This window comes from Schistocerca gregaria, chromosome 2 (assembly GCF_023897955.1).
Source record: "Schistocerca gregaria isolate iqSchGreg1 chromosome 2, iqSchGreg1.2, whole genome shotgun sequence".
NCBI lineage: Eukaryota > Metazoa > Arthropoda > Insecta > Orthoptera > Acrididae > Schistocerca > Schistocerca gregaria.
Window position 1 is genome coordinate 242,134,998 of NC_064921.1, and position 26,658 is coordinate 242,161,655.

The 26,658-nt window shown below is 41.1% G+C and overlaps 1 protein-coding gene across 2 annotated transcripts in view; it reads left to right on the forward strand.

Annotated features, from left to right (window-relative positions):
* Positions 1–26,658, forward strand: part of LOC126336769 (NFX1-type zinc finger-containing protein 1-like) — a 301,188-nt gene that overhangs the window by 55,996 nt on the left and 218,534 nt on the right. For both annotated transcript variants that reach the window (XM_050000780.1, XM_050000779.1), the window contains exons 2-3: positions 3,824–6,554; positions 14,096–14,415. In XM_050000780.1, coding sequence (XP_049856737.1) covers positions 3,841–6,554; positions 14,096–14,415 — 3,034 coding nt within the window. In that variant the 5' untranslated portion in view covers positions 3,824–3,840. The remainder of the gene's footprint in view (positions 1–3,823; positions 6,555–14,095; positions 14,416–26,658) is intronic.

The following is a 26,658-nucleotide window of genomic DNA, read 5'->3' on the forward strand; positions in this document are numbered from 1 at the left end:
GAGTCAGATAATAATTGAAGGCCTTCTGCCAGGTAGTCACTGTGTGATTCATAGCAACAGTGGTGGAACCCGCACATAGGACGATTTGATCAGGATTTGTTTTGACTGAAACTTCTGTGGAGTTGAGCATTTTGGTGGACAGGTTACCAACAGTGTCACAGGAATGTTTTGTCTCTGGATTTGGTGGTGAGTTGGTAGGGAGTTTTGGGGGATGTGGCAAGTTGAAAAGATCAGCTTGGCAGGGTTTAGCTGCTATGAGGGGTGGTCAAGGAGGAACACTGGGGGTACGATAGGGGGTTGGATCGTGGGGCTCCAAGGTGGCAGTAAGATACCAGCAATTTGGATAACTTATGGAGGTGGTGTCTGGAATGCTCCTCCAGGTGCTGGAGAGCAAGGTATTTAATTGCAGAGATTTGATGTATTGAGTACAGATTGTAGAGGTAGCAGAGATGGTTCTAGAATGCTATGGAGATGTGTTTTTGCAGTACTAGTTCTGTGAGGACCAATCCCTGTTTATTTGCAGCCCTCTGCCAATGCCGCCATCCATCTTTCCCCACTCCTCTCCTTTTTTTTACTCCTTACCCCCCCCCCCCCCCCCCTGCCTACAACATCCTGACACTGCACCTGTTGTCAGTCTAGCCCCTGCACTCTCCACCAGACAGCATTTGTCTCCCTCTCCCACCTGTACCATACATCCCTCCCCTTCCCTGCCCCTTCCAGATTGCTGCTTACATACCAGTGATAGTTGCATTCCAGCCCAAAATGCTGGAGCTGGCAGTCGTGTGTGCATGAAGCATGCTTGCTTGTGTGTGTGAACAGTTTGTGTGTGTTTCTCTTTTACTGATGAAGGCTGTGGCCAAAAGCTGTATGTAAGTGTCTTTTAATTGTGCCTTTCTGCAACTTGATGTGTCTTCTTTACAGTAAGTAACAATCTGTCTTCTCCTAAATTGTGGAAGAAGGTGATTGGTTCAGAAAGGGAGACATTACAGTGCTATTATAGAGCTGCATGTTAATATTGGTATAAGTTTTGGTTCCATAGTAGTATTTTGAAGACAAATAAGTGACAGTCGTCACCTCATCCTACAAACCTAATGACAGTTCATTGTAACACAGTCCACAGCTTGTGGTCTAGTGGTTTGTGTCGCTTTCTGAAGATCCCGAAGCCCTTGGTTCAATTCCATGCTGTGTCTGAGTTTTCTGTGCTCAGTTACTGTGTGTTTATGTTGTTGTAATGCACCAGATGTCTGAACAATCCTTAGACCTGTTCTCCTAGTCACAAATGCCACATGATCATTTCATTTTGGTACAGGAGGTAAATGGAATATTAATTGTCACACGGCACTCTGCTTGCTCATACATATATACAACAGTACATTCAAAACATGGCTGATGTGGTAGATGTGAATGTTGTTGTAATATTCACTCATATAGTATTTCACACAGTTCTCCTCTATATCCTCCCCTAATAATAATATACCGTATGACTAATCATTATAATTACGGCTATTATCAAGTCTGCAGTAGACACAAACTGTAGACTGTAGGAAGGAGAGGCACACAGCAAACAGTCTCCTTCTGCCTGTACACCAATAAGATTGTACTGCTGTGATTTTGTTGGATGTAAATCAAAAGCACTGGAGATGGCTATTTGTAGCCAAAATCTAGATATGCAAGAGTTACAAAAACTAATGGGATTGTGACTGATTGCTGTGTGTGTCTCCTTCCTTAACATCACTGGTGTGAGTAAACAAGCAATTACACTATGTAAGGCATTGTAGAACCCATGCATGTTCCCAACAAATATTTTCAGAAAAGACTTCCTAACACTGAAGTTTATATTTGATGTTGAAATATTTCTCTTTTTTTCTGTTGCCAATCTAAGATTTAGATCCTCTCTATTTCTGCCTTTGGCAGTTAATTTGCTGTCTGAATCCACGGTACTCATCAAGTACTTTTTGTGTCTCATTTCATAATCTAATTCCATCAGCATCACCTAATTTAATTTGACTACATTAATTTTAATCTTATAACCTCTTTTTTCAAGACACTATCCATTCCTTCCTGGGGCTTATATTTCTTGGAAATCAGGATTAGTTGCCATACCAGAGGGGCCTGAAACCTTTGCCTGCCAATCTGAACAGTATTCTAAAATGTGAAAGCCGTAAGTTGTCAGGAGTGTACAGAACATCTCTCCTCTAATTTTTAGCAACTGTGAAAAATCCCGGCTTTATTATGGTTCTACTGTGTATCTGTAAGCTGGTCTGTCTTACTTAAAGAAAGTTAGCGACTGATTTAGGTTGACCAAGGTGTTATTTAGGACAAGCCACATTCACAGTCTCTGTACTGGTCTGGGGAACCACACAATTCCTCGGGTTGTGACAAGTGAAATACACAGTTCCTTGAGCAATGAGACCCATTGGAATTTGTATGAAGAGCAGTCCTTTTGAAACTGGTCTGAAAAATATTAATTCTTTACATCTTGTAAATAGCAATTGTAGTGTAGATATGAGTCATTTTTGAAGACAGATGCCACTATTTCATTCCAGTGTATACTGTCTGGTCTAAATGGGGGACTATCTTGAGTTGTCAGTCATTTCTCTGACCATCATTTTAGTGTTCGCCTACCATACAAATTCATTGTATTCAATACATAATTGTATGTATTCAAAAAGACATTTATACCGATAAGACGTGATGGAATAATTTCCCCATCTGCTCAGATTTCCTTAGCATCCTCAGAGTGATTTCACAGATGTATGCAGCAGAAAATGTGCATCTCATGGTCCATGACACTGTTATTCATCTACATCATGGGAAGTCAACATTTTCTACCAACTACCCACTTTTATATTTCCGTTAGTAGTAAAATTTTCCAACCGCTCACCCATTCCACAGTAATGATAATTTATAAAGTAGGAACGTAACTTTACAAAATTTATAAAGCGTAGTTAAATCGAGTTAAAACATATAATAATAATTACTTGTCAAATACTTTGTCAAAGTTTTATGAAACCTAATGAAAGCATTTTTAAAACCCCACCACTTACTGCTCACGAAGATAGCTGGAAACCAAATTTTGGTCAGACCATGGATTCTTCAGTTTAACCTAACCTTCACCTCTTAATGATATGAGGAGTCATCAGAAACATGTGGTTTAGATTCCACTTTAAACTGTAGGCCCCCTATCCCCAGTTGGATAACTGGGATGTTTTAGGGACACGTAAGTCACCGAAATGGTGTCTAATAGAAAGTGTTGCACCAGGCCGCTATGCAACATGAAATTATTATTATCGTGTTACATTACAGACAGGCACAATTAAAAGAAACTTATATAAAGCTTTTGGTCACAACCTTCCTCAGTAAATGAGAGATACACACAAACAAGCACACCTCGTGCACGGGTGGAGTTTGTGGTCATGTGTGTGTGAGTTGTGTATGAATGTTGTATGTCTCTCTCTTACTGATTAGGGCTGTGATTGAAAGCTTTATGTAAGTGTCTTTTAATTGTGCCTATCTGGACCTTAACATGTCTTTGTTACAGTAAGTAGCAATCTTAACTTTTCCTGCATTGTTTATATTCTTACCTGGGGTTTACATTGTTTGAAATTATTGCTCCCTGTACACATAATTAAGTTTGTACAGAACCCTCAGTGTGCAGGTTTTTTTCCATCTGTCTCATTTTCATTTGACAATTTCCTTGTAGGAAACTCCAAATTATATTCTGTTGAAACATTATACATGAAAATTTCTGCTAGAATGTAGTAAGTAAATAGACTTTCTGAGAATACAATGTTTTAATTGTATTTTATTGAATTTGTTGCAGGACAATTTGGTGCAGATATGGCAGAAAGATTGTCAGATAAGTTGTTTTCTGTGCTTGATGCTGCCAATACGGAAAGCAGAACAAGAACAGAGCGCAGACGTCATCAGTCTGTCCCACGAAAGAAATTTGAACTCGATGGCAGAAGGCAAGAAGACAAAGACACACAAAGTCCTTTTTCATCCAGTTTGTCTTCTACTACAAGAACTGAAAAGCAAAGAAATAATATGAAAACAGGCAGTAATGTTGACATAAGTGTTTCAGACACGTTACCTTCAAAAAATAGGAATGTTGGTGTCCCACAACATTTTGCTACCAGTTCAAAACACCCTGGAAGTTCTAGTCATTTTTTCTCACATGACAGCAATCAAAGAGGAAATGTTCGATGGAGTTCACGTGATCGGCTCTCTAGTTCAACAAGAGCTAGTTGTGAAGCCAGTGTACAACATTCCAATGGCAAATCAGTCACAGCGAGGGGCAGATACAAAATGGGTGCCCATGCAGATCAAAATTACGAAACTACTTCTAGGTTTGTGAGGGACAAATTACAGGTAGAAGACAGGCAAAAAGCTTCTACCTCGATTAAAGGGACTGGGTATAAGTTTCTACAAAATCTTATTGATAAAGATCCTGTGGATGTTGTTGTAAAATTAGCAAGCTCTAAAACAGGGTTTGATGAAATGTTAAAAAAGGAAATGTTCCCTGATTTAATACATCTTACATTAAGAATCCTTGCAGAGAAAGTCTGTGTTGTTGGGTTTCAACACAACAAAACAACTGTTTTGATTGCAGCATGCCAGCCACACTTTTTAAACCAGCTTGAAAGGCAAATCAACAAAATCCCAACTGAACATCAATCAAGAAAATCGAAAATATTACCATTCTTAGAGAATCTTCTAATATTTTATAAAACAGTTATTAATGTGCTCCCGCAAACTGCATGTGAAAAATTTAATAATATGTTTATTATGACAGAACTGTCTATAGAAGGAGCTCAGAGATACCAGAACATTAACTGTGATGATGTTAAGAAGCAGCTTGAAGACCTCAGTGCCCAGCTAAAAAGTAAGAGGGAAGAATACCAACGTAATTCAATAAAAGAAAGTAGCAAAATGGAGCAGCTCCAATATTTGCAGCCCCCTGATAATTTTAGACTCTACAGTATATTCCCAACTGCTGAAGATTTTGCCAACAAACCATTTTTGCGACCTAGCATCATCAAGGGGGCATATATTGATGTGGAACATTATCTAGATGTCCAGTTCCGCTTGTTGCGGGAAGACTTTGTGGGTCCTTTACGTGAGGGTATATCGCAATATATGGAACATTGTCTCCAAGGCAAGAAAAAATTTAAGAGGATTGACAATGTGCGAATGTATCATGATGCTCAATTTTTAAACACTGTCACTGTTAAAGAAAAAGTGGGGGTGTTATTAAATTTTGATACTAAGAGGAAGCTGAAAAACATTCAGTGGGAACACTCCAAACGTTTTATGTTTGGTTCTTTGTTGTGTTTTACACAAGACAATTTTGGAACCTTCTTTTTTGCTACAGTATTGGACAGGGATAAGAAACAGCTTGAGAAGGGTTGTGTTGTTGTGGAACTTTGTGACGAAATAGATAGTAATATATTTGATCAAACTTTTACAGTAGCGGAAAGTGAAGTTTACTTTGAACCATACAGGCAGGTATTAAATGCATTGCAGACCATGCCATTCACAGAATTTCCAATGAAGCCTTATATTGTTGATGGGATTACAGAAGTGGGCCTGCCCCTGTATATACTTGCAAATCCAGTTTCAGTAATATACAACATTGATGATTTTGGAGTTCCAGTTACTGAAATGAATGCTTGGCCCACAGAAGATGATCTGAACTTGGACATTTCACAATATAAGTCATTCAAATCTGCTTTGACAAAAGAGTTTGTAATAATACAGGGACCTCCAGGAACAGGCAAAACTTTCCTTGGGTTGAAGATAATGGAAACTTTTCTCTACAACCAAAACGTATGGAACAGTAACCGTAGACCTATTCTTGTAGTATGCTACACTAACCATGCCCTGGATCAAGTCCTGGAAGGAACTTTACAATATACAACAAAAATAATTCGAATTGGTGGTCAATCACAGTCAAAAGCTCTAGAGCCATATAATCTGAAAGAAGTTAGACGATCTCGTGGAGTGAGAGCATCTACATCATATACCAGGGAGATGTTCAGACAAATGCAAGATGTCATCAATCACATTCATTCTCTGCAACGAGATCTAGACAAAATGTCTGACAACTGGGGGGTAGTCAGTATTTCTTCATTGAAGGAAATGGGACTTACTGAAAAACAACTTGCATCTTTTATAGATAAACAGTCAGTCAGTGATGAACTTTTCATCGAATGGTTGAAAGGAGATGGAAATGACAACCCAGATGATGAACTTCAGCAGGGCGGTGATGATGCCTGTAATACTACAAATCTAGATGATTTACCTAATGTAGATGGTGATAATGTTGGTGCTGAAGATGATGATGACGATGACAACAATATTAATCTAATCAGTGATGAATATGATCTAGTTATACAAACAGTAAGCACGGTACAATTAAAATATGCTGTTGAGCTGTCACGTCTTCTTGCAGATAGTCAGTATTGTCAAGAGCAGATGGAGCGTTCTCGGGATAACTCAGAGGATCTTGTGAAGTTTCAGCAGCTGTGGCTGTATAACATGGGCCTTTACAGGTAATGTCTTGTTTACAGTTCATATATATATATATATATATATATATATATATATATATATATATATATATATATATATATATATACTGTTTCTAGTTTGCACTTATATTTGTAAATGATAATTTTGTGTCATGGTAGTTGTTTCATATGCTGTACTAAATACTTGGCAAGCTTCTTCAAAAATGACAATCCTTCATGTAAAATTGCTAATTGCTTCACATTTGTTTCATTTAAGAGAGTGCCTTCAGAAACAGAAAAATTGCAATAATTAGCCAGATTGAGGCAGTCATCAGCCTGAAGGTTGATTTGAACATCAGTCCCATGTTATGTGTTGTTCCATAAAGGGTAGTATGCTCTAACTTTCTCCTCTGTAAGAAATGACTCTGCCTGTCAGTTACAACAAAACTTGCACCATTTTGCAGCATTGTATGCTTCACAGACCCACAGCATTGTCAGAGAGAAACTCCTAGGTGCCATAAAATGTCCATAACAAATGACAAATTGAATTTTGATATATTGTATGATATATTTTCAGGTTGTTGCCCACTGATCTACCAAGCCATTGACACTTCTTTATTCCACTGTAATCTTATACAAATTAATATTCTGTGGCCTATAATCAATCTCGTATTGCATCCTACAGATAGCTGGGGTAGAAGATATAACAGTCCAGTTTTCTTCACGATTTATCGCTGTCTCTTTTATTGCCTGCATGTTTGTCATTGTAATATCAAATACAGAAATTACCTGAAAACTTGTATCTAAAATTTTCTTACAACGTGATGATGGGCTTATTCTGACTTTCTGAAGTTGAGATATGAAATACTATTAATATCAACCTAAATATTGTTATCAAAATTACAGTATTTTAAAACTGGCGAAGCTTTTTGTAAAGTAAGTTCCAAATTTAGTTTTTATGGTGCTTTTCACCTTAACAAAAGATTGAATTTAAGGATTTATTGTGCCTGTAAGAGATAAAAGTGTGCTTTAAATGTATTGTACAAGTAATTAGGGGCTGCAGCTGTTGGAGAGTATGAGATATTCAGAGGGTAAATCCAGGTTGTAATATCAGCAATATGAGGGAAAAAGATTAGATTTCTACCCACCGTAAAGATGACATATTGAGTTGTAGACACTCACAACGAAAAGACTGTTTGTTACACATTTAGCTTTCAGCCAAAGCCTTCCTTAGGTAAGGACTCTCTCTCTCTCTCTCTCTCTCTCTCTCTCTCTCTCTCTCTCTCTCTCTCTCTCTCTCTCTTACACACACACACTTCATGCACATGTGATCACCATCTCTGGCAGTTCACACTAGGATGCCATTGAGTGGCAGTATGGAGGGATAGCAGGGAGAGAAGAGCACTGTCTAGTGTAGTATGCAGGAACTAGATGAAGGCATGACAAGACTGCATAGAGTCAGTAGGTTGTGGGATAGGGAGATTTTGGGGGGGGGGGGGGGGATAGGACAGCAGCAGGGGTAGGGAAGGTGGGCAGGTGTGTTCGGCAGATGGTGGAAGACAAAGGGGGTGAGGAGACATGAATAGGGAGAAGGTGATAGGACAGAGGGTGGGGGTGGGGGTGTTGGGTGGGGTGGATGGTATGTGAACAATTGACTACTGCAGATTGAGGCTGAGTTAATTTTGGGAGCAGTGAATCTGCACAGGTCAAGAAAGCTGATGATGAAGGGGAAAATCCAGATAGCCTGGGTTTTGAAACAGCGATTGAAATCAAACATGTTATGTTCAGCAGCATGTTGTGCCTCAGGGTGGTCTGCCATGGTCTTGATCACAGTTTGGCGGTGGCAGTTCACCCTGGTTGACAGCTGATTGGTTTTGTAATACCAATAGGAACAGGTGATTGCAGCTGAGCTGCTTTCACAGGTGGTTCGGGTTCTGATGGGGTAGGATAATCCTGTGACAGGACTGGAATAAGAAGTGCTGGTGGGTGGACTGGGCATGACTTCCACAGGGATAAGATGCCTGTGGCAAGGGGTTTGGGATTGGGAGTAGCATAGAAATGAACTAGGATGTTGTGTAGGTTGGGTGGGTGACAGAACACCACTTCAGGAGGGGCAGAAAGGATCTTGCGTGGGATCTTCCACATTTCAGGGCATCATAATAGGTAATCAAAGCCTTGCTGAAGGATATTCAGTTATCTCAGTCCAAGGTGGTATTCGCTGATTAAGGGACCACTCTTTGCACGTGGTTCTTACAGGAGATGGGAGGTTAAGGGTTGTGTGTGGAAAAAGGTCATGAAAAATCTTAGCAGACTAGATTTAGGGGTAGTGTCTGTCTGTGAGGGTCTTGGTGAGCACTTCAGCTTACTGGGGAAGGGGGCTCTTATCATTGCAGATATGCTGTCCCCAGACGGACAGAATGTGTGGGAATGATTTTTTTGTGTGGAAGAGATGGCAGCTCTCCAAATTTAGGTGCTGTTTGTTGTCGGTGGGTTTAGTGTGGACAGAGAAGTAGATAGAGTTGTCAGAGAGCAGGAGATCAATGTAAAGGAAGGTGGCATGCTGGGTTGATGAGGATCAAGCTATGTTGGTGGGAAAGAAGGTGTTGAAGTTATGAATGAATGAATGAGGATAGAATGTCTTGGTCCTGAGTTCATATCATATAGAAATAATCAGTCATCCTGAACCAGTCCAGGGATTTCAAGTTTTGGGAGGCTAGGAATGTTTTCTCTAAGTGGTCCATAAACAGGTTGGCACAGGAGGGTGCCACACTAGTGCCCATGGCTGTGACGCAGGAGAAATGAGGTAATGGATTTGGGGTCTGAAGGACATTAGGAGAAGTAATGTTCAGTAATGGCAAGTTCATGGGCATGGGGGATGTTGGTGTGTAGGGAAGTGGCATTAACAGTGATTAGGGATGTACTAGGTATGGGGATGGGGTTGGTGGCAGTTCGGTGAAGGAAGTGGTTGGTAGTTTTGATGTAGGAGGCCAGATTTTGGGCAGTTATGGAACTCCTTACATCCAACTTTTCTTGACCATACTTCCCTGGGTCCCTTCCTAAGAACACCAAACTTTCAGCAGAAGAAAGGACAGCCATACTGAACCTCAAAATAAATCCTGAGTTATTCATCCAACTTGCAGACAAAGGTTCCATCACTGTCATTATGAATCACAGTGACTACCTGGTGGAAGGCCTCTGTCACTTACCTGAGCCCTCCACCCATAAACTGTGTTGGAATGATTTTATCTCAGAAGTGCAACATAACCTCCAATCACTGCTCAAAACATTAGGCCCTTCCCAGAACATCTGCCCTGGATTCATATGCCTCCTCACCCCTGCGACACCCTACACACTGACCTTGTACATGCTCCCCAAAATCCACAAACCCAAAAGTCCTGGATGCCTCAATATAGATGGTTGCTGCTCCCTCACTAAAACAATTTTGGCTCTCATTGACCAACACTTCTAACCAATTGTCCAAAATCTAGCCTCCCACGTCATAGATATTAATCACTTCCTTCACCGACTCTCCAGCATCCCATCTCCTTTACCTACTCGTGACTGTTGATGGCACTTCCCTATACACCAGCATCCCTCATGCCCCTTGTATTGTCGCTGTTGAATACTGCTTTTCCCAATGTCCTACATACTCAAAATCCACTATCTCATTCCTCATACACATTGCTAACTTCTCCTTTAAAGGGAAGGCATACAAACAAATCCATTACACAGTCATGGGCACCTGCATGGCATCCTTGTGTCCCAACCTGTTTATGGGTCATCTAGAGGAAATGTTACTAGGTTCCCAAAACCTCAAACCCTGGGTCTGGTTCAGGTCAGTTGATGAAATCTTCATGATCTGGACTCAAGAGTCAAGACACTCTATCCTCATTCCTTCTTAACCTCAACATCTTCTCTACCATCTGCTTTACGTGGCCCTCCTCAACGCAGTTACCTTCCTGGAGTTGACCACCTCCTCTGGTGGCTCTACACAACTCTGTCCACATCAAAACCAACAGCCAACAACAGTACCAGCACTTCAACAGCTGCCATCCCTTCCACACGAAAAGATCACTCCCATACAGCCTGGCCACCCGGGGAAAGCATATCTGCATTGACAAGAACTCCCTTTCCTCAGTATGCTGAAGGTCTCGCCCATTCTTCTCTCTCTCTCTCTCTCTCTCTCTCTCTCTCTCTCTCTCTCTTACACACACACACACACACACACACACACACACACACACACACACTATCCTCCAGACTTAGGCCACAAACAGATTTCCCCTGCCATATCACCACACACCTTCAATCCTCCCATCTCACCTCTGGAACCAATTACAAAGGAGTGTATGCTTTGTCAACTCATACCAACCCAGACCAGAACAAATGAATCACATGCTTTGTCAGGGCTTTGATTTTTAATCACTATGCCCTGAAATGAGAGACATTGTATCAAAGATCCTTCCCATCTCTCCGAAAGTGATTTTCAGTCGACCACCCGCCCTCTACAACATCCTAGTCCATCTTTAAACCACTCCCAATCCCAACCCCAAACCCTTGCCATATTGATCATATCCTTGTAGAAGATCCAGATACAAGACCTGTGCAGTCCACCCACCAAGCACTTTCTGTTCCAGACCTGTCACAGACTTGCCCTGTTCCATCAGGGGTGGCACTGCCTGTGAAAGCAGCCATGTCTTATACTAGCACAATTTTTTATATTGATATTACTACTAAACAGCTGTTTACCAGGATGAATGGCCACTACAAAACTGTGGCCAAGAACAAAATGGACCACCCTGCGGCACAACATATGACTGATTATAACATGCTTGATTCCAGTGGCTGCTACGCAATGTGGTCCATTTGGATCCTCCCCTCCATTACCAGCTTTTCTGGACCATGCAGATGGGAGTTACTCTTACAACACACACGCTGCTCAAATTATACTGGCTTCAACCTACAGTAACCTACTGTCCCCACACTTTCCACCCAACAGTTCCAATACCCCCCCCCCCCTCCCCCCCCACTCTGTTCTGTCACTCCTTCCCTGTTCATATCCCCTCATACCCATTGTGTGCTGTCCTCTGCCATCAAATCCGCCCATCTTTTCCTATCCCCACTTTTCTCTTATTTTGCTAGCCACCACCACTCCCCTCCCCACATCCCTACCCCACACCCTCACGACGCTGCACCTGGTAGTCTTTTCATGCCTCCATCTAGTCCGTGCACGCACTGCCAGACAGCACTCGTCTTTCTCACACTGATATACCGCTATCGCTCTTCATTTTCTGCCCCATTCCAGATTGCCACTCAACATAACAGTAGTATTCCGGTGCAAATTGCCAGAGATGATGATCATAAGTGTGTGAGATTGGTTGTTTGTGTGAATGTGTGTACATCTTCTTCTCTGAAGAAGGCTTTGGCCAAAAGCTAAATGTGTACCAGTCTTTTCATTGTGGCTGTTTACTCGGTATGCCAACTTTACGGCGAGCAGCAATCTATCCTATTCCTAATATTGTCAAAAAATAAATTATATCCATCGATAATGGAACCACTTTGTTAGAGGATGGGCCACAAAAACAGTGCATTTTTACATTTACATGTTTGTACCAAGGATTACTTTTTGTTTTGTTCTGTTGTGAGTGCTTTCACTTGTGTATCTGCATAAACTCTTGGTCACAAAGGAGGTTCTTGTCAATAGTTTGTAGCTCCATGGAGCGTTATTCATAATAATGGATTTCCCATGTCTCTGATAAAAACTTATTTTTGCCAGAACGTATTCCCCTGCTTTCTGATATTTTCAATACTTCTTGTGCTGTCTAGCTGAAAACTCTTTAAATCCTTGCGCTATAAGTATAACTACTGTACAGAAAGTAAAATTTCTATAATCAGTGTCATTCATAGTTTTCACACCTTATAAGCTGAAATTCAAAAATTCATGCACTATGATAAATGTGCAAAGACAATTGAAAAGGAAAGGTATCAGTCTCAATCATGATGAAATATAGTTCATTGTGAGTAAGCCAAAAGTCATGAAATTGATATTATCTGCAAGAAGTGATCAATATGATTAATTGTGTAAATCAAAAAACATGTAATGTACATGTGTCATGTTCATCTAACCTCACACATTTTTAAATTTTAAAGAGTGAAAATGCAGCCCTCAAATGTCCATAAAAGCAAGTTATTACAATGCACATTCTCTTAAACAATTTCAAAGCCTATAAAAGAAATTTTAAGTTGTATGTAGGGGCCGCCAGTTCAAGTGCCAAAATGTTCAGAATCCATAACTTTGGTTGTAAATGCGCACCCCAGTGCCTGTGGAATGTATCAAATCAACGAAGTTCTGCTGACAGTTTGATAGTCAGACAGTTGGCTATCACTAGTAGTTTGTGCGAACATCCATTTAGGAGCTCTAACCATCACTAAAAACCCAACCAGTTGACTCATCTCTACTCTCATCAGCTGTTGTTCATGCAGTGTGATGAATCACAATGTTCCCTAAAATGATATTTCTCCTTCACTTTCTATAGAGGGGGAGGAAATAGGATGAAAAAGCAGATCATTCTGCCGCATTGCATATTGGTTTGCAGTGACAGGAGAAAAGAATCACTCCTTTCATATGAAGTTTCTGCTGAACTATCACTAGGTGTCACAGAGGCTGCAAGTTACATGGAGAGAGACGAGAATGTGTCAGTGATGACACAGTTTTCTCCCCCTGACCCCTCCACCCTCATTCTTTCCCAAATAGTATCCTTCAGTGTTTGAAACAAGGTATTTATTTATCAGTTTGTAACTAGTTCATTCAGTTTTGTTGACTGCTATCTCGAAACAGAAAAATTTTTGGCGTGCAGTATGTATAAACGTGATAGCCATTTTTTAAAACGAAAAATTTAAGGACCATCTCCATTATGTCCTCACATATCAGTGTGTAAAAGATTTTGGTGGGTCATCAAATGTGTATCTCAACTTCTTGAATCATATAGTTGAGAGTTGGCAGCAGGGCTATATGAAGGGCACAGTGAGGTAAGGCTCTGTCAAGGGTATGGGCACAGGGAGGTGCAAAAAATGAACAGAAAAAAGTTGTATTTATTGCCAACACTGGACAAGTGAGTTTTGATTAGAGTCCCTCCCCTGTACAGAAATACACATAATGGATGTATGAGTGCAGGTTGTACACACTTGGTTGACATGATGTGGAATTTTGGGCCTGGGCAGGAAGCGTGCCCAGATGGCCTATCAGTAAGACAACTGCTTGTGATAAGCAGGAAATCTGGGTTGAGTCCCAATCTCGCACAAATTTTCATTGGTGTCATTCCATTATAATTCTGATGGTTGTCCATGTTCGCAACTTCTAATACATTTCATGGGTTCTGGTGCCTGTTGTGTTTCTATCTTCTGCTGAGGAAAAGAGCATTTAGCTTGAACCACAGTTGCTTCTACAGCTTCATTTCACCCATGTAACATCATGGGCTTTGACAGTTATACCAAGGGTGGAGGATTACTTCGGTATGGCTCTGATTGGCAGTGCATTGTAATTGTAATAGGCATAATTCAGATCACATTTTCATCTTTTATAGGTTCTTCAAGAGCCGCCTTACACAGGTTGTCAATATGGATCAGCGTGTTGTTGAGAGACTGACACGTGCTTACAACCTTTGGGAGCTTAACATTGAAGAACGATGGTATTTGTACAAATATTGGTGTCACTGTTTGCACGCAACTCTCATGAAGAGGGTGTGGCACTTACAGTCAGAATACAAACAGCTATGTATGAGATACGATGAAATACGTGATATTGAAGATCTCAATATAATGCAAGACGCACTGGTTGTTGGCATGACAACATCTGGTGCTGCAAGGAAGCAACCTTTGTTGCAGGAACTCAAATCCCGAATAGGTAAGTAAAAATAATTACCTTTCATTCCTCTTTATTCAAATAGTTTTGCAGTTATTTTGTGGGCTTATCTTCAGTTATTAGCTGCTTGTAGTTGACAGGATAAGTTAAGAATTGGCTTTCTGCAGATTTCAGACTAACTAGTTCTTTCTGAAGAATTTGTACATGGAATTGATGGCTTTAGACATTGAATTGATGCCATTATGAATACAAGAGGCTAGATGAGTAAGATGTGATTATTTTTCTCAAAATGAAAACTCGAAGAGGGCCAGTAATCATTGAAGTGGCCAAGTTACAGGCAGGAAGTCTGTAAGTTAATAAAGGTTAAGCAAGGGATAAGGCAGCTTAATAGTAACAAGTGAACAGATGTGATCATGAGGTGTGGAAGCCAGGTGAATTTATTGACAAATACTGGGTTCTGGGTAACAAATAATACAGTAGGAAAGCTATTCAGAATATGAGAAATATTAAAGTAGTAAGCAGACATTTTACAAATCTGAGAATCTTGGCTGCTCCCTGACATGCTGAATTCAGTTCTGATTTTAGGCACTTGTTGTTCAGTTGTCCATTCATTCATTTGTGCATTCATCATATTCCATAGAATCCATCATAAAAGAACACATTCAGTGATGTGAAATGAGTAAAGCTGTAAAATGAACTATGGTTTGATGAATGTAATAGAGGGAAACATTCCATGTGGGAAAAATATATCTAAATACAAAGTTGATGTGACTTACCAAACAAAAGTGCTGGCAGGTCGATAGATACACAAACATACACACAAAATTCAAGCTTCTTCAGGAAAGAGGGAAGGAGAGGGAAAGACGACAAAAGGATGTGGGTTGTAAGGGAGAGGGTAAGGAGTCATTTCAATCCCGGGAGCGGTAAGACTTACCTTAAGAGGAAAAAAGGACAGGTATACACTCGCGCACACACACACACATCCATCTGCACATACACAGACACAAGCAGAATGTCTGCTTGTGTCTGTGTATCTGTGGATGGATATGTGTGTGTGTGTGTGTGTGTGTGTGTGTGTGTGTGTGTGTGTGTGTGTGTGGGCGCGCACGCGCGCCCGAGTGTATACCTGTCCTTTTTTCCCCTTAAGGTAAGTCTTTCCGCTCCCAGGATTGGAATGACTCCTTACCCTCTCCCTTAAAACCCACATCCTTTTGTCTTTCCCTCTCCTTCCCTCTTACCTGAAGAAGCAACCGTTGGTTGCGAAAGCTTGAATTTTGTGTGTATGTTTGTGTTTGTTTGTGTATCTATCGACCTGCCAGCATTTTTGTTTGGTAAGTCACATCAACTTTGTTTTTGAACTATGGTTTGACATCTATTAACCATTTGTTTTTCCTCGTGCTATATTTAATACAGTAAACTTAACAAGAAAGGTGCTATGTTGTATGCAGATGAAAGAAACCTTCAATCCTTGATTCTAAATCATTAAATAATTTTAAATTATGAGAGTTACCCTCTGCCTCCCTTCCTCTTTTTTTATCTTTGTGTCCCCTCATCCTCACAGCAGATGGCTCCTTCTCATCGGGGGTCTGAGTGACCTGCCCTTCCTTTGTAACATTCCCCAACCCATCCCTTTTTCCTCACTGAGGAAGAAATTAATATTTCCAAAAGTGAGGATAATAATATCAGTATTCAGTATTGTCATTATTCCATCCCAGATTTACCATTACTAGGATAATTTGTGGCACTTTTATGTGAGTATGGATCAGCAGTACTAAAACCAGTTTTTCTCCTGAGGACAAACACTGGCCAGCAAATTGGTCATAACTTTAGTTTTCCTTTTTGCTGTCATTGAGTAACTTGCAAGAGTGGGTAATAAGTAGGGACAGGGAAAATGTTGTTTTAGTTTATGAGTGATTTCAGTGGCCCTTTGGCCTTTGCTTGTCTGATTCAATATTTTATTTTAGTCTCAATTTACTTTTTTCAGTATCTGTTGTTTGTTGTTGTGGTCTTCAGTCTGAAGGCTGATATTTAATTACGTTTTCTGTAAAGAACACAGTGCAGGTTAATGTAGCTCCACTACATGGGTAAACAAAAACAACCTACACAGGCTTTTACTAGAAACTACTACTTACTGTACTTACAGTTGAAAACCCACTGCATTACTTACCCATTACTCACTGGGAACTGACAACATGTTCACCAAATTACACTTATTGTGAATCACTGACTTTCAGTTCATTTTCAGGAAATAATTGTTCATTTTTCCTGTTACTGTTTTTTTATTCACTTTTTCCGTATGAGACTTCTCCTATAACGGAGTGTCAAACTATAAGCATATTCAAACAAATTTTATTATGCATATTCTAATATGTACACATTTCAGTGCCTTTGTGTGTGTGTGTGTGTGTGTGTGTGTGTGTGTGTGTGTGTGTGTGTGTGTGTGTGTTATAACGGGTTTTTCGATCATCTTATCTTCTCTCTCTTCATCTACTGAACACAATTTATTCACTGTATCCACGTCACTCAGCTTTTCAAATCTCAGTTCGTAGGTATCACTATTTAACCACCCACAGATGTCTTGGTCATCCACACCATTGCAAACAGAAATTTGTATTCAAAGGCGATACAGCTCCCTCGAAATTACGCACAAATTTGCTGAACCTGGTCACCCATATCTTCCGAATGACAGTGATTTTGGGGATTTAGAGAGGAAACTGTGGCGATATCCAGAAATATTTGGCCCAGAACAGCTTTATTGTATTATTGAGAATGCCAGAGTGAAGAAAGGTAAATTTGAAGTCGTGAAAATGGATTGCATTGACTTCAAAAATACTATGCTACTCGAAAAAGTAATGACTAACAGAAAAGTAAGTCTTTCTGGAGAAAAGGTTGAATGGCTTAGGATTAAGGAAATGAGTTTTCCAAAAGAGAAGCTGGGGATATTGGAGTACAAATACAGCCACAATGACATGGAAGAATACTCTTCAGTGAATTTAAATAAACGTTTAAAAGCTTGCCACTGTTCTCTCAGTCAAATTACATTACCTACACTGTATCCATTAGGTCCCACTCTATGCCCTGAGAAACTGAAAGATATTCAGAGCCTTCTAATGTGCATATCCCCAATATACCATGAATTCTATAAGGGTCTCAAAATGGCTGAAGTATCAGAAATGGGCAGTCACAGTAATAGAAGAAGATGAGTAATGGGGAAGCATCATCATTGCTTAAGTATATTCGAATTTTCTCTCCTAATTCCAAAAATTGCTTAATAATTCTGTATTACATAAATGCTGAAATTATATTTGTGTGTTTCAGTTGCCAAATAGATCTATATATGAATATAATACAGAAACAAGAAAACTTTACTTTATATTTCGTACTGAAGTGCATTAATGTGATGTGACAACAAAATAACCTGACGTACATGGATATTTTGCATTGTTTCTCTGTAGTTTTAAGTTTCAAGCTGTAATTAAATAATGTCCTGCAAGGCTCATAATGCTTGTAAAAGTTTTTCACACCCGTTATCCACCAGACCACATATATATTCATAAATATGTTTTAATAAATAAGTTGCTATAAACTCTTAACTTCAGTCCTTTATTTCTCAAAACTAACCAAATGTTACTTAGTTCATTCTGGTAAAAGATCACTCATATAAAGAAGGAAGCTATACTGCCTTAAATGCAACCACAGTTAATTGGTGGTTTTTGGATTTTATACACTGCAGACATTCAACAAAATCAAAATTCAATAGTGTCATGGAAAGTTGTGTTCCCATTTAATTCTGAACAGATTTGCATTCCTACAGAATATCCACATTGATGAGACCTGAAATCCAAGGTATATATTACGTCTTGGGGTTGAAGTAAGAATTGAGGCTGTGAATACAGAACTTGAATAGCTCTATGGGCAAAAGAGCTATAGACCAAGTATTAAGCTGTAATACAATTTGTTAGTTTCCTTCACCTCTGTCCTCCATCCCTCCCTCTCACTCCCACTCACTCTTTTCTCTTCCCCTCCCCCCCCCCCCCCCCTCCCTCTCTCCCCATCTCTCTCTCTCTCTCTCTCTCTCTCTCTCTCTCTCTCTCTCTCTCTCTCTCTCTCAATTTAAGGTTGCTTTTTAAGCCTTCAAATATTCCTTTTCCCTCAATAAGGAAAGTTTTCAAGCTGTTCTCGCACAGAGTACAGCTTCTGTGAAGTAAGCTATGTTGAACACCATTTGTATACAGTTATATCAGAAAAATTGCTGACAGGCTCTTTATCAGGTATGACCATCATAAGAATGGAATCTAATTAATAATTTTAAGGATATTCAATATACGCATGTGATCGATCCTGCATTTCGATGTTTATAATGCCCTGATTTCATCACAGTATTTTGACTGAGGAACACTGTGAGTTTCAAGATCTTAGTGTTTCCATAACTTTAATTGTCTTTCATAAGCATTGATAATCTTTCATGAGTAAGTATCATTTTTTCTCACTATTAAATTTTGTTACTCAAAGTATTCAAACTTAGAAGCTGCATTCAAATGGTGTAATGAAATTATTGCTGAACAGTTCTCATTTACAAACAATTTTATCAAAAACATGATGTAGAAACCTGTTAGTTACTGTCTTTTATTGGACATATAACTCTTAACAGGATAACCAAAGCAAAATTATGCTGTCAAAATTTAAATGTGGTAAAATTCCAGAAAATGATCATAAATGGAAATCAGTTGAAGAATGTAAGCATTATTTTTGTGAGAGTTATTGTGATACAACCTATATGAAGGATGATATTGGTCATCTCTGGAGATGCAGTGACAGTCATTATTTCTACACTTTTTTAGAAGTGCTAATCTTGAAACTTCAAGCTGATTGGATAGTGGCAGAAGAGTTAGCTCTATAGCAAACTGACATTAGTGGTGGTAATGTTACGGTTAGACCAAAAGATTGGATTACAACCAAACTTTCCAAATCAGTGGGAAGATCAAACGCATGTCTCATAACGAAATTTAGTAGTCTCCGTTAGCTTCAGTGCTATGGATAGTGTGAATAAAATAATGCAGACAAACAAACATATTTAGAAACAGCCTGGCAGTACAAGGTATAAGCTGCAAGATGAACCAGAAAGGAAAATGTAAAGATGATTATAAAGCTAATTTTACTGGGTAGGGGAATATCAGAACTGGTGTGAAACTCTCTTGTTGACGATTGTTACCAGGCAACTACCATTTTTAAGCCTAGTGCAGAGCTTAGTGATGTCATCCAAGATTAAGGTGCTTAGAGGGAAGAATCCAGGAACTGGACAGAAGCAGAAATGATTAGTAAACAAAATAACACAACAAATAGAATATTTACTTAACTTATGTTTCTCCAGAATATTTACTTATGTTTCTCCAACATACAAAGACTCATTATGAGTAATGCAGCATGAATCAGAGTCCAGCTATCAGAGGCTAAGCAAGGAAGAGCGTCTCTGTACTAAAGCACAAATGATGGTGGTGGAACTGGGAGTAGACAGTGTGTGCATAGTGTCACACGGCAACATCACTCCAAGTGCAAATAGGTTGAGTGGCTGCCACTGGCCATTTTATATTGCGGTGGCAGAGGCCACTCGTGGTACCCAGCAGCTGGAGGTGTGGCTCTGCTGACGCACACCGTCGGGTCTGTCATATCTCGCCTACCACTGTCGGCGTCAGACGGAACCTTGCCATTCCGTTTCCAACTTGGATGCGCTAAGGGTGATACATACATGGGATAACACATTCCTCCCCCCCCCCCTCCCCCCCCCCTCCCCCCCCCTCCCCCCAACTTCCCCACTGTTCTCGTATTGTGTAGATGAGTGAATGGGTTGGAGGAGGGAGGAGAGACTAGATGCAGGGGGCAGTGAGGAAATGAGAGTCGACACTGAGGCTGATGTCAAGCTTCCGCACCCTGACGTACACCCTTAGCCTGCCTGGTATCAAGAAATGCAAAATCGGGCAGACGACGTGCAACTACATGCAGAGGTGGAGCAATAAATAAAGACAGAGGCATCTTGATGACTGCAGAGGGATCTGAGGTGGCACGTAGGACAGCCACCAAGAAGAAGAGCCCATTCCTAGGTGACAGTGGCTGTCATGATGGTGACAACCTTGAAAGAGCGTCGACTTCCATTGCTTCTGGGACTGGTGCCAACAGCGCAGGTTCCGTGGGAGCCGGCTGCAACATGGGCTGCTGTGTCCCAGTAGGCACAAAATCTGAAACCACAAAGCCTACGGCAGGATCACACAATTCACATGGACAAATTGGATTCTGGTGGTGTCTCTGCAATCCTCATGGTTGCTGTAGGAGAAACGTAGAACATCCAGCATGTCATACAATGGTGCATCGCTCCCAGTGCCTCCATCAGCCATACAATCTGTAAAAGACCAAATCATTAGTGTGATACTTCGCCTGTCCGGGCTGAATGGCACCACCAGCCAGGGCAGGTGCAACAAATGAAGCGATGTGCGGTAGCACCATCCATGTAACAGCTCTGCTGGCAACGGTCCGTTGTGAGGCTGGGAGCGGTAGGACGACAAGAATAACAGAGCTTGGTCCCATGTGTGGGAGGCATGAAGCTTGTCTGTCTGTTGCTTAAATGTTCATACGAAATGTTAAGCATCACCATTGGATTGCGACTGGAATGGTGCACTCGTAATGAGGATGGTTCTGGAGGTGGTGTAAAGCTGTTAGCAACAACAAACTGAGGCCCATTGTCAGTCAGTCACAGTCACTTCATGGAAACTCTCGAAGCAAAAGATTGACAACAAGCCCCAAATTTTGAAATGAACCAAAGTAGAGTGAATAGGAGCCATGAAGGAAAATTTGCTGAAAGCATCAGTGATGACGAGCCAGCATGTGAAGTCCAAGTGCAAACATTTCCATGGTGTTTGAGGTTTGGGCCATTCAAAGAACTGCTGATACGGGGCTGACTGATTGATGTTCAACCCTGCCAAGTGTAATAATGATGTTGCACCAACTGCTTGTTGTGAATGATGCCCCAATGACCTTGGTATAGCAAATGAAGCACGTGAGGCTGGAGAGCTGGGGAACCACAACATTTGACTTGCACACTGGCCAGCAGGAAGGTGAGAAAGAGATTCTGCATTGGCATGCTTACATGTGGGCAGATACACAATCTCATATTGGTGATTTGACAAAAGAAGGGCCCAACCGTTGCAGATTCTATGCTGTGTGAGTTGGGACTGACTAAGAAGGGCTAAGCAAAGATTGTAGAGGTTTATGGTCAGTCACCAAGTAAAATTTTCAGCAAAAAAGATACTGGTGAAACTTAGTAATACCATAGACAATGACGAGAGTCTCCTTTTCATTTATGTATAATTACATTGAGCTTTGTTCAACAACAAAGCAAAGGCAGTCGGTCTGTCAACACAACCAAAACTGCACCAATGCCATAAGAGGAATCATTCACATTCAAGACCACAGTTGCCTGGATCAAAATGAAAGACATTGATCACTAAGCAAAGCAGGTTTAAAGTTCTGTAAAGCAAACTGACACCCTCGCGACCAAACAAAAGAAACATTCTTCCCACACAAGCAATGCAAGGGAACCGCATCACTTCAAGCAGCTGTGAAATTTGTTGACTCTGAAACTGAGTTAGATGAGCTAAAGGCAGTTGTGGCATTGTAGCCTTTATCTATTAACCAATGCACAAAAACAAAGAGTGAAAAGAAAAAGTAGCTTGAAGAAAGCAAAAAGATGTGCGAAAGCAGCAGCCATGGAACTAAGAACATAAAGAGCACAAGCAAGGCAAACACTGGATATCCTGAACAATGAATAACAGCAAAAAGCAAGCGGAAAACAACAGAATAGGAGGAAGGAAAGCTTGAAGATTTGATGACAGTCACAAGTAGATAGTAGTACTCTTTGCCTGGGTTTTTCTTTGCCTGGGTTTGTTGTGTATGACTTCATACATCATAGGAAGGAGATGTGGGCTATAGAGTGGTGTGGCAACTGTCATCATAAGAAAGCTGGACCGGAGCAGAAATGATTAGCGAACTAGATAATGCAACAAGCAGAAGATTTACTTAACTTTATCTCTCTAAGTGTAAGGAGACTAATTACAAGTAATTCAGCATGAAAAAGAGACCACCAATCACAAGGTCAACAAAAGCACGAATCAAGGTGTTGGAATCACGACTAGAACGTGTCTGCACAGTGTCATGTGGTGAAGTAGCTCCGAGCACAAGTGGGTTGAGTGGCTGCCACTGGCTGTCATCTGTCGGCATCATATGGAAACGTGCCATTCCATTACCAACCTTGATATCCTGTGAGGTTGGTATTGATACTTGATACCACAGACTGGATATGAAAAATTCCTCCAGATGGCTCACAAATAAGTTAACATCAGACAAAGCTGTGAAGTATTTATGGCAGTACCATGGATTTGGCCTTCTGAAATGAAATAATTGTGGGTCAGGAAGTGGTTGGTTAGGATTATTAGTAAAGAGATGGTGGTTTGGTGCAAGTAAGACATTGGGAAACGTAATGTTCCATGGTCGCAAGGTGATAACAGGACAGGAATTGTGGAAAGGTGATGAAGGATACAAGCAGTGTCTTGAATGTAGGGTGGAAAGTCATGGACAATTGTTTGGAGGTGTTGGTCAAAAAAGGCCTTGGTTCGTTCTGTGGGAGCATTGTACCCAGCCACAATGGGACGACCAGTGGGGTTGGGTTTGTGAAGTTGGATAGTAGATAAAAGTGCAGGGAGCTGCTGATATGAGGGGAGAGATAAATTCAGGTGTCAAGTTTTGGGGAGGGCCTAAGGCGTTGAGGAACTGCTGCACACCATGTTGGACATTTGGGATGAGATCATGGTTTTGAGGTTTGTATGCAGAGGATTCAGAAAGTTGGCTGAGGCCCTCAGCCATGTAGTTGCTGCAATTCATGACCACTGTGGTGGAGCCTTTGTCAAAGGGAAGGATGATATGGTCTGGATTATTTTTCAGGTTACGTGTAGTGCATGTTACACCAGAGTAATGTTGGACTCACTGGGGAGAAATTTAAGAAATGAAGGTGAGGCCAAGTTAGAAGTGAGGAACTCCTGAAAGATAACCAGGGGATGGCTGTATGAAAAGGGAGGAGCATCATGGTTGGATGGAGGTTGTAACTGTTTTAAACAAGGTTTTGTGTGGGTTGTGGTTGGCTGTTGTTGGGGTGGAGGAAGCTTTTGGGGATGTTGAAGGTGGAGTAAGTCAACAAGGCATAATCGAGGAGCTGTGAGGGACTGGTGGGGTGGAGAGGACCAGAGTGGAAGAGTGAGGGGCAGATGGAGTAGATGGAGAATCATATGGTAGGATTAATGACAGCCTGAAAAGCTAATTTTAATGGCAAGCCCATTAGGTGGGATACAGTGTGCCAGACAAAATTTCAGAAAGAGGATGTGTACCTGGAGTTTTGCTAGGACAAAGATGAATTTTCGAATTGGTGGAGGTAGAATGAGCAGGGATCATGGTTTAATGGTCAGGAGACAAAAGGACTGTCTGAAAAAAGGTTAAAAATTATAAGATGTAAATATATGGTGCAAATGTTATAAGGTGATAAATAGTAGATATTTTATAGAGAGATATGTAGGAAGATACAGGGAAGCTCAGGACATGTTATGTAAGTACGTACATTCAATTGCAGATTGATGTGTGACATTGAACATGTGAAATTGTACAATGTGGCCTTAAATAAACATGCACGGTCAGTAGTGGAGTAATGTAAAATTCACCATTGCCCTAGCTAAACTCCGAGCATACATCCTCTTTTTGAAATCTTGTAGAGCACTTGGTATTCCATCTATTGTGCTTACTTTTAAAATTGGTATCTTGGGCTGTCGCCCTTTACAATTCAATCTGTTCCAGACATTTACAAAGCCCTTCTGCCTAGTCATATGATCCAAGCTCAAACTATACTACACAGCCTTTACTCCTTTCTCAAAAGCCTTTTACTCAATGACCACAATTTTCTTGATTCCCACTGCAATAGAAACTCTTGCCCTTCAACAGCTGGAGCATTATTCACACTACCACCTGAGGAAGCTGTGCCAGCTACTCATTTCTTACGTCTGCATAGGATTACCTATAGCCAAGAAAGAGGCTCCTCCCCCCTCCACTACTCCCACCGCACCTAGCTAACTTGCTCCACCACCCATATTCCGAAAACCTTCCTCCACTTTCCATGAAACACATCCTTCTGAACAGCCATCTTGTAATGCTGTTGTGAAACGTGGCCAACACTCTGACCACTGCAGATTCATGGTACTCTCTAAAGGACTCATGTTCAGCCTTAAACCTAATTCAACCATGATGGACTTGTAAAGGACCTTCTATCCTCTACACATTATCTGCAGTGGAAACATTTCTTCATCATAGTTTCCACAAACAGCAAACCAAAACCCTGCATCAAAACTTGTTTAAAACAGTTTCGGCCTCCCTACAAACAAGACCGTCCTTCCTTTCCACGCAATCAACCCCTGGTTATCTTTCAGGAGTTCTTCATATCTAACAATGACCTCATTTTCCATTCCTAAATCTCTCCCCAGTGATATCAACATCCCTCCAATGGAACACATAGTGGTACATAATCTGAAAACCTATACAGATCTTACCACCCTTCCTGCAGACGAAGACTCCACCACATTAGTCTTGGACTGTAGCATCTTCATGCTGTGGATTGCCTCCAAATTTCTGACAGCACTGCATCCTAAATTTACAACCATGATCCCATCCAGAAGTTCAATATGCCCACCTTTAGCTCCTCAAGGGCCTTAGGTCCATCTCCCTCTTCACACCAACAGCCCCCTCCATTCCTACCTTTCACTTACTCACCAAACTCCACAAACCCAACCCACAGCCGGCCAGAGTGCCGAGCGGTACTAGGCGCTACAGTCTGGAACCGCGTGACCACTACGGTTGCAGGTTCGAATCCTGCCTCGGGCATGGATATGTGTGATGTCCTTATATTAGTTAGGTTTAAGTAGCTCTACCACCAGAAACACTGTGGACATGATGTACTTATATACCAACATCCACCATGCCCATGGCCTTGTGGCCTTGGAACACTTTCCCATTGTCCTCCTTATACAAAACTCCCACCTCTTTCCATATCCTCCAAGGCAACGATGTCCTGACCAATTGTTTCACTTTTGAAAGCCAAATATGTAAACAAATGGGTCGCACTGCCATGAGTATTTGTATGGCACCATCCCATGCCAACTTATTTATGGACCATGTGCAGTAATCCACTCAACATAAAAAAACCTTGTCTGGGCCTGATTCATTGATGACGTCTTCATGACTTGGACTAATGGCAGTGTCAACCTTTGCTCTTTCCTCCATAAGCTTAACGTCTACTCCCTAATACACTTCATCTGGTCCTTCTCGACACAATGGACCACCTTCTTAGAAGTCCATCTCTGCCTTTCAGGAGGCTTCATAAATATGCCTGTTTATATCAAGTGCACGAACCACCAACAGTACTTCCACTTTGGCAGCGGTTACCCATTTCATGCCAAAAAGTCTTTTCTATACAGCCTCGACACCCTTGGACACTGCATCTGCCCTGGAAAGCAGCATTTGTCAAAATATACTGATACCCTTCCCAGAATCATTATTGGCAGACCATATTCTATTCAGCTCCTCCATAAGCAAATCATCTGTGCCATCTCCTCCTCTGACACCAGTAACCCCATTAACCAGGCACTGACCAACACTCCTCTAATCACCCTGGCCTTGAAATACTCAACCACATCCTTCACTGGATCTGTGACTACCTCTTGTCGTGCCCTGAGATGAAGGAATCCTACCCCAATCATCCAAAGTAATGTTCTGTCACCCACCCACCCACTCACCCACCCGACCTACGAATATCCTTGTCCTTCCCTATTCCAATCCTGCTCCCAATGCTGTGTGCAATGAATAGTTTCCTTGTCGTCTGCGCCGGTGCAAGATCTGCCCACACGTCCACCCATCACCTCATATTGCTGTCCAGTGCCTACACCTCCTCTAACTTGTTTCCCATTGCCTCAGCTTACAGTTTCCCTCCTCTTTTTCTGTCCACACCAGTTCTACCTTCCCCATCCAAGTTATATATTCCCTTCTTCCACCACTGCCTTTTGTGTTCTTTCCTGACCACCTGTTCCTTCCTGACCTCCTCCACATCTCCATAAAGTCAGGAAACTGCTTTCAGTCACCGATGTTCAATAATTAATTTTGTTGTTACCACGGGCTTGTGTGTTAGGTTGTTGATGTGTTTGTATG